Source organism: Hemiscyllium ocellatum, unplaced genomic scaffold, assembly GCF_020745735.1.
Source record: "Hemiscyllium ocellatum isolate sHemOce1 unplaced genomic scaffold, sHemOce1.pat.X.cur. scaffold_3218_pat_ctg1, whole genome shotgun sequence".
Classification (NCBI taxonomy): Eukaryota; Metazoa; Chordata; class Chondrichthyes; order Orectolobiformes; family Hemiscylliidae; genus Hemiscyllium; species Hemiscyllium ocellatum.
The window spans coordinates 43,491-54,141 of NW_026868349.1; the positions used below are offsets into that span (position 1 = coordinate 43,491).

Here is a 10,651-nt window from a genome sequence, read left to right on the forward strand (position 1 = left end):
CTTTGTGGGAAGATTTAAGGACAGGGTTTAGATGGAGCTTGTTCCTGTGGCCATTTGATTTGACAATTGTACGCGTGGCAGGTCGTGGAAACGTGATAGCCAATGCTTTATCGAAACTTGAACGAGATATGGAGGCATTTGGGGGCAGGTGTGCCGTGGCCTGAATTTGTATTGGGTTGTGCATGTTTGCATGTTTATACTTAATACAGTAGGTATGTGTGTGTTTAGGCTACTAAGCAGGTCTTTAAAATGAAGCCATCTGTTGGATATTGATGGTTCCTTTTTGTTTAGGGGCGGGGTGTCACAAAGTTGGTCCTTTTCTCAAGGATAGTGTGTCGTTGGTTTGTCTCAGAGAGGTCATAAACCGCTCCCTGTGCTGATTAGACTGATTTGGGACAGATATTTAAGGGGACCCTTTGTTTATATGTAACCAGCTGAGACTCCAGGCCAAAGTGGTCATGTTTTAGAAGTGACCTGTATAATAAAAAGGGCAGTGGTCAGCTCTCTAGCTGAGCAGTTCAGTCCAGAACTAGTTGGGAGTTCAACAGAGAGCTGTGTGGAAACAAACTCTCTCTCTTTCTGCCCTGCTAACTTCAACCTGTAAGCACCTGTTCCCTTTTTTATTGTGTTTGACAGGGGATTTGCTTATTGGGTCTGTTGTGTGTATTCAGAACAGCATACTTAAGTCCAGTTGGGATTGACTGAGTTCTGTAGGGGCTCTTTATTCTGTTCTTTGTGTTTCATTGTGTAATCTTGTGAATAAAGTTTTAAAACCTGGTAGTCAACGTCGCTAACTTACCCTCGCTGTGTGCTTACCGAAACAAATTGCAAAGTTATGGTCTGGGCTGCCTACTTAAGAATGTTCTGGGTGGTCTGGCCTAGTCCATAACAGTCCCCACACACATTCTCTTATGTCTATTCACACACACACTTGTACACTCACTCACATACATATACACTATCGCTTTCACACAATCTCTACGACACATGCACACACCTGTGCACATTCACACACACACACACACACACACACAGACACACACACACACAGACACACACACAGACAGAGTCTCTTTCATACATTCTCATACACAGTTTCACTCACGTTTTCGCACACACATTCACCATTCCACACACACACACACACTCACAATCACTGTCTCTCACACACACACACTCACAATCACTGGCTCTCTCACACACACTCACAATCACTGTCTCTCTCTCACACACACACTCACAATCACTGTCTCTCACACACACTCACTCGCAATCACTGTCTCTCTCACACACACTCACAATCACTGTCTCTCACACACACTCACTCGCAATCACTGTCTCTCTCACACACACTCACAATCACTGTCTCTCACACACACTCACTCGCAATCACTGTCTCTCTCACACACACACTCACAACCACTGTCTCTCACACACACACACACTCACAATCACTGTCTCTCACACACACTCACTCGCAATCACTGTCTCTCTCACACACACTCACAATCACTGTCTCTCACACACACTCACAATCACTGTCTCTCTCTCATACACACATTCACAATCACTGTCTCTCTCTCACACACTCACAATCACTGTCTCTCACACACACTCACTCACAATCACTGTCTCTCAGACACACATTCACAACCACTCTCTCTCACACACACTCACTCGCAATCACTGTCTCTCTCTCACACACTCACAATCACTGTCTCTCTCTCTCACACATTCACAACCACTCTCTCTCACACACACTCACTCACAATCACTGTCTCTCTCTCACACATTCACAACCACTGTCTCTCACACACACTCACTCGCAATCACTGTCTCTCTCTGTCACACACACACTCATAATCACTCTCTCACACACTCGCAATCACTCACACACTCACAATCACTGTCTCTTTCACACACAACTCACAATCACTGTCTCTCTCACACACACACACAATCACAGTCACACACACACACACACACACTCACAATCACTGTCTCTTTCACACACACTCACAATCACTCTCTCTCTCACACACACACACTCACAATCACTGCCTCTCTCTGTCACACACACACGCACAATCACTCTCTCACACACACACACTCACAATCACTGCCTCTCTCTGTCACACACACACTCACAATCACTCTCACACACACACACATTCGCAATCACTCTCTCTCACACATACACAATCACTGTCTCACACACACACACACTCACAATCACTGTCTCACACACACACTCCACATCTTTGCAAACATTTCGAGATTGTGTGTGAGGGTCTGTGTCAGGGGTAGTGTGTGGGTGTGCGTGTGTGGGTGAGTGTGCAGGGGAGAAGGTCAGGTGATTGGCCAAGCTGGTGTTGATTGGTGAAGCAGACCCGGGTACCTGGAGTTCGCCTCCTGGGGCGATTTTCCACGTCTCTGGGACAAGTGAGAGAAAGGGCAGGAGGGAAGGGGAAAGACCACATGGATTGGAAGGAAAAGTCAGACACAAAACACTGACATGCTGAAACAACTCTGTATTTCTCTCTGAGTGCAGCTGGATGTGTGTTTAATGGTTTCTCAGGAGTACAGGAGATCACTCCAGCCCGCTGGCTGGCTTCATCCCCAAATGAAGACGAACGGGCAGCGGACAGTTTCTGACCCAACTCCTGGGCGCTGTTGGAATCAGCAATGGGTTTAGAGAGAGAGAGAGAGAGAGACCATTCCCCGAGTCCCAGGCAGGGGCAGGAACAGGAGACGGACTTCCCCAGGTCCACCATCGCAGCTCCTAGCGAGATCCTGACATTCGGCGGCACTCACCCAGCCGGTACGCACACAGGTAGAAGGTTCCTGGAACAGGGGGAGAAGGCAGGGGTCAGCACAGAGAGACTCCCGACCCCCGGAACCCCCCTCAAACCCCCCAGACCCCTCCACATCACCATAACTCCCCACACACCCCCATCTCTGTAGCCCCCTAACACCCCACACCCCACCATCACCATAACTCCCCACACACCCCCTATCTCTGTAACCCCCTCCAGCCCCTACACCCCCTCCCTATCTCTGTAACCCCCTCCAGTCCCTACACCCCTCCCTATCTCTGTAACCCCCTCCAGTCCCTACACCCCCTCCCTATTTCAGTAACCCTCTCCAACCCCTACACCCCCTCCCTATCTCTGTGACCTCCTCCAGCCCCTACACCCCTCCCTATCTCTGTAACACCCTCCAGCCCCTACACCCCCTCCCTATCTCTGTAACCCCCTCCAGCCCCTACACACCCTCCCTATCTCTGTAACCCCCTCCAGCCCCTCCCTATCTCTGCAACCCCCTCCAGCCCCTACACCCCCTCCCTATCTCTGTAACCCCCTCCAGTCCCTACACCCCCTCCCTATCTCTGTGACCTCCTCCAGCCCCTACACCCCTCCCTATCTCTGTAACCCCCTCCAGCCCCTACACCCCCTCCCTATCTCTGTGACCTCCTCCAGCCCCTACACCCCTCCCTATCTCTGTAACCCCCTCCAGCCCCTACACCCCCTCCCTATCTCTGTAACTCCCTCCAGCCCCTACACCCCCTCCCTATCTCTGTAACTCCCGCCAGCCCCTACACCCCCTCCCTATCTCTGTAACCCCCTCCAGCCCCTACACCCCCTCCCTATCTCTGTAACCCCCTCCAGCCCCTACACCCCCTCCCTATCTCTGTAACCCCCTCCAGTCCCTACACCCCTCCCTATCTCTGTAACCCCCTCCAGTCCCTACACCCCCTCCCTATTTCAGTAACCCTCTCCAACCCCTACACCCCCTCCCTATCTCTGTCACCTCCTCCAGCCCCTACACCCCTCCCTATCTCTGTAACACCCTCCAGCCCCTACACCCCCTCCCTATCTCTGTAACCCCCTCCAGCCCCTACACACCCTCCCTATCTCTGTAACCCCCTCCAGCCCCTACACCCCCTCCCTATCTCTGTGACCTCCTCCAGCCCCTACACCCTCCCTATCTCTGTAACCCCCTCCAGCCCCTACACCCCCTCCCTATCTCTGTAACTCCCTCCAGCCCCTACACCCCCTCCCTATCTCTGTAACTCCCGCCAGCCCCTACACCCCCTCCCTATCTCTGTAACCCCCTCCAGCCCCTACACCCCCTCGCTATGTAAATGCAGGGGCGTTACCTGCGAAGAAGGTGAGCAGCATTGCCACCCAGCCCAGGATGTAGGACCAGGAGAAACGCCAATCCCCAAACCGTCTGCCGAGGAAGTTCACCGTCACACCGGTGTACACCGCCATCGCCACCAGCAGCAGGAACACTGGGGGGGGGAACGGGGGAGTGAGAGGGGGAGGGGGAGGGGGAGTGAGAGGGGGGGGGGAGGGGGAGGGGGAGGGGGAGGGGGGAAAGGGGAGGGGAGGGGGAGGGGGAGAGAAGGAATCAGCTCATCACTGCTCCATCCTGAGCAACACCCACTGCACGTCCCTCACACACTCACACACCGTCCCTCACACACTCACACACTGTCCCTCACACACTCACACACCGTCCCCCACACACTCACACACCGTCCCCTCACACACTCACACACCGTCCCCTCACACACTCACACACCGTCCCTCACACACTCACACACCGTCCCCCACACACTCACACACCGTCCCCCACACACTCACACACCGTCCCCTCACACACTCACACACCGTCCCCTCACACACTCACACACCGTCCCCTCACACACTCACACACCGTCCCCCACACACTCACACACCGTCCCCACACACACTCACACACCGTCCCCTCACACACTCACACACCGTCCCCCACACACTCACACACCGTCCCCTCACACACTCACACACCGTCCCCTCACACACACTCACACACCGTCCCCTCACACACTCACACACCGTCCCTCACACACACTCACACACCGTCCCCCACACACTCACACACCGTCCCCCACACACTCACACACCGTCCCTCACACACTCACACACCGTCCCCTCACACACTCACACACCGTCCCCTCACACACTCACACACCGTCCCCCACACACTCACACACCGTCCCCTCACACACTCACACACCGTCCCCTCACACACACTCACACACCGTCCCCCACACACTCACACACCGTCCCCCACACACTCACACACCGTCCCCTCACACACCCACACACCGTCCCCTCACACACTCACACACCGTCCCCCACACACTCACACACCGTCCCCTCACACACCCACACACCGTCCCCTCACACACTCACACACCGTCCCTCACACACTCACACACCGTCCCCCACACACTCACACACCGTCCCCCACACACTCACACACCGTCCCCTCACACACTCACACACCGTCCCCCACACACTCACACACCGTCCCTCACACACTCACACACCGTCCCCACACACTCACACACCGTCCCTCACACACTCACACACCGTCCCCCACACACTCACACACTGTCCCCCACACACTCACACACCGTCCCTCACACACTCACACACCGTCCCCTCACACACTCACACACCGTCCCCCACACACTCACACACCGTCCCTCACACACTCACACACCGTCCCCCACACACTCACACACCGTCCCCTCACACACTCACACACCGTCCCCCACACACTCACACACCGTCCCCTCACACACTCACACACCGTCCCCCCCACACACTCACACACCGTCCCCCACACACTCACACACCGTCCCTCACACACTCACACACCGTCCCCCACACACTCACACACCGTCCCTCACACACTCACACACCGTCCCTCACACACTCACACACCGTCCCCCACACACTCACACACCGTCCCCTCACACACTCACACACCGTCCCCTCACACACTCACACACCGTCCCTCACACACTCACACACCGTCCCTCACACACTCACACACCGTCCCCCACACACTCACACACCGTCCCCCACACACTCACACACTCACACACCGTCCCCCACACACTCACACACTGTCCCTCACACACTCACACACCGTCCCCCACACACTCACACACCGTCCCCTCACACACTCACACACCGTCCCCTCACACACTCACACACCGTCCCCTCACACACTCACACACCGTCCCCCACACACTCACACACCGTCCCCCACACACTCACACACCGTCCCCCACACACTCACACACCGTCCCCTCACACACTCACACACCGTCCCCTCACACACTCACACACCGTCCCCTCACACACTCACACACCGTCCCCCACACACTCACACACCGTCCCCTCACACACTCACACACCGTCCCCTCACACACTCACACACCGTCCCCCACACACTCACACACCGTCCCCTCACACACTCACACACCGTCCCCTCACACACACTCACACACCGTCCCCTCACACACTCACACACCGTCCCTCACACACACTCACACACCGTCCCCCACACACTCACACACCGTCCCCCACACACTCACACACCGTCCCTCACACACTCACACACCGTCCCCTCACACACTCACACACCGTCCCCTCACACACTCACACACCGTCCCCCACACACTCACACACCGTCCCCTCACACACTCACACACCGTCCCCTCACACACACTCACACACCGTCCCCCACACACTCACACACCGTCCCCCACACACTCACACACCGTCCCCTCACACACCCACACACCGTCCCCTCACACACTCACACACCGTCCCCTCACACACTCACACACCGTCCCCCACACACTCACACACCGTCCCCCACACACTCACACACCGTCCCCTCACACACTCACACACCGTCCCCCACACACTCACACACCGTCCCTCACACACTCACACACCGTCCCCCACACACTCACACACCGTCCCTCACACACTCACACACCGTCCCCCACACACTCACACACCGTCCCCCACACACTCACACACCGTCCCTCACACACTCACACACCGTCCCCTCACACACTCACACACCGTCCCCCACACACTCACACACCGTCCCTCACACACTCACACACCGTCCCCCACACACTCACACACCGTCCCCTCACACACTCACACACCGTCCCCCACACACTCACACACCGTCCCCTCACACACTCACACACCGTCCCCCACACACTCACACACCGTCCCCCACACACTCACACACCGTCCCTCACACACTCACACACCGTCCCCCACACACTCACACACCGTCCCTCACACACTCACACACCGTCCCTCACACACTCACACACCGTCCCCCACACACTCACACACCGTCCCCTCACACACTCACACACCGTCCCCTCACACACTCACACACCGTCCCTCACACACTCACACACCGTCCCTCACACACTCACACACCGTCCCCCACACACTCACACACCGTCCCCCACACACTCACACACTCACACACCGTCCCCCACACACTCACACACTCACACACTGTCCCTCACACACCCACACACCGTCCCCCACACACCCACACACCGTCCCTCACACACTCACACACCGTCCCCTCACACACTCACACACCGTCCCCTCACACACCCACACACCGTCCCCTCACACACTCACACACCGTCCCCCACACACTCACACACTGTCCCTCACACACTCACACACCGTCCCCCACACACTCACACACCGTCCCCCACACACTCACACACTCACACACCGTCCCCCACACACTCACACACTCACACACTGTCCCTCACACACACCCACACACCGTCCCCCACACACCCACACACCGTCCCCCACACACCCACACACCGTCCCTCACACACTCACACACTCACACACTGTCCCTCACACACTCACACACCGTCCCCCACACACCCACACACCGTCCCTCACACACTCACACACTCACACACTGTCCCCCACACACTCACACACCGTCCCCCACACACCCACACACCGTCCCTCACACACTCACACACTGTCCCTCACACACTCACACACCATCCCCCACACACCCACACACCGTCCCCTCACACACACACACACCGTCCCCCACACACTCACACACAGTCCCCCACACACCGTCCCCTCACACACTCACACATTGTCCCCTCACACACTCACACACCGTCCCTCACACACTCACACACTCACACATTGTCCCCCACACACTCACACACTCACACACCGTCCCCCACACACCCACACACCGTCCCCCACACACCCACACACCGTCCCTCACACACTCACACACTGTCCCTCACACACTCACACACCGTCCCCCACACACCCACACACCGTCCCTCACACACTCACACACTCACACACTGTCCCCCACACACTCACACACCATCCCCTACACACTCACACACCGTCCCCTCACACACTCACACACCGTCCCCTCACACACCCACACACTGTCCCTCACACACTCACACACTGTCCCTTACACACTCACACACCGTCCCCCACACACCCACACACCGTCCCCTCACACACCCACACACTGTCCCTCACACACTCACACACTGTCCCTCACACACTCACACACCGTCCCCCACACACCCACACACCGTCCCTCACACACTCACACACTGTCCCCCACACACTCACACACCGTCCCCTCACACACTCACACACCGTCCCTCACACAGTCACACACCGTCCCCACACACACTCACACACCGTCCCCTCACACACTCACACACCGTCCCCTCACACACTCACACACCGTCCCTCACACACTCACACACCGTCCCCCACACACTCACACACCGTCCCCTCACACACTCACACACCGTCCCCTCACACACTCACACACCGTCCCTCACACACTCACACACCGTCCCTCACACACTCACACACCGTCCCCCACACACTCACACACCGTCCCCCACACACTCACACACTCACACACCGTCCCCCACACACTCACACACTCACACACTGTCCCTCACACACCCACACACCGTCCCCCACACACCCACACACCGTCCCTCACACACTCACACACCGTCCCCTCACACACTCACACACCGTCCCCTCACACACCCACACACCGTCCCCTCACACACTCACACACCGTCCCCCACACACTCACACACTGTCCCTCACACACTCACACACCGTCCCCCACACACTCACACACCGTCCCCCACACACTCACACACTCACACACCGTCCCCCACACACTCACACACTCACACACTGTCCCTCACACACCCACACACCGTCCCCCACACACCCACACACCGTCCCCCACACACCCACACACCGTCCCTCACACACTCACACACTCACACACTGTCCCTCACACACTCACACACCGTCCCCCACACACCCACACACCGTCCCTCACACACTCACACACTCACACACTGTCCCCCACACACTCACACACCGTCCCCCACACACCCACACACCGTCCCTCACACACTCACACACTGTCCCTCACACACTCACACACCATCCCCCACACACCCACACACCGTCCCCTCACACACACACACACCGTCCCCCACACACTCACACACCGTCCCTCACACACTCACACACTCACACATTGTCCCCCACACACTCACACACTCACACACCGTCCCCCACACACCCACACACCGTCCCCCACACACCCACACACCGTCCCTCACACACTCACACACTGTCCCTCACACACTCACACACCGTCCCCCACACACCCACACACCGTCCCTCACACACTCACACACTCACACACTGTCCCCCACACACTCACACACCATCCCCTACACACTCACACACCGTCCCCTCACACACTCACACACCGTCCCCTCACACACCCACACACTGTCCCTCACACACTCACACACTGTCCCTTACACACTCACACACCGTCCCCCACACACCCACACACCGTCCCCTCACACACCCACACACTGTCCCTCACACACTCACACACTGTCCCTCACACACCGTCCCCCACACACCCACACACCGTCCCTCACACACTCACACACTGTCCCCCACACACTCACACACCGTCCCTCACACACTCACACACCGTCCCTCACACAGTCACACACCGTCCCCACACACACTCACACACCGTCCCACACACACTCACACACCGTCCCTCACACACTCACACACCGTCCCTCACACAGTCACACACCGTCCCCACACACACTCACACACCGTCCCTCAGACACACACACACCGTCCCTCACACACTCACACACCGTCCCCTCACACACTCACACACCGTCCCTCACACACTCACACACCGTCCCCCCACACACTCACACACCGTCCCCTCACACACCGTCCCCCCACACACTCACACACCGTCCCCCACACACTCACACACCGTCCCCTCACACACTCACACACCGTCCCCTCACACACTCACACACCGTCCCTCATCCCTCCCCCTCTCAGACACAGACCCTCTCTGATGCCCCTCAGCCCCAGGGGCTATGCGCCCCAGCCCGGGGGGGCAGGGGTGGGGGTGGGGGTGTTACTGTGAGCCGTTGCCGGGGAGGGGGAGTACCGGACGGTCAGACAGAGACTCACTGGAGATGAGGAAGAGGACCCCCGCGGCGAGAGTGTGGTTAAACCGCTCAGAGAAGGTGAAGTGAGCGAAGGCGAGAGCCCCCACGATCAGGCCGAGAAAACACAGCACCGCAGCCAGGATCATAAAGGCACGGGTGGCATTCCAGTAGGCTGGGGGGGGGGGGGGGGGGGGGGGGGGGGGGGGG

General features: G+C 57.8%; 1 protein-coding gene across 1 annotated transcript; it reads right to left on the reverse strand.

Moving 5' to 3' along the window:
* Positions 1-2,567: 2,567 nt before the first annotated feature.
* LOC132813093 (lens fiber membrane intrinsic protein-like) lies at positions 2,568-10,611 on the reverse strand. The gene is made up of 3 exons (XM_060823066.1): positions 10,467-10,611; positions 4,160-4,294; positions 2,568-2,844 (listed from the first exon to the last, which is right to left on the reverse strand). Exons 1-3 carry the CDS (start codon positions 10,588-10,590, stop codon positions 2,783-2,785), a joined length of 321 nt encoding a protein of 106 aa, XP_060679049.1. The 5' UTR covers positions 10,591-10,611; the 3' UTR covers positions 2,568-2,782.
* Positions 10,612-10,651: the final 40 nt, after the last annotated feature.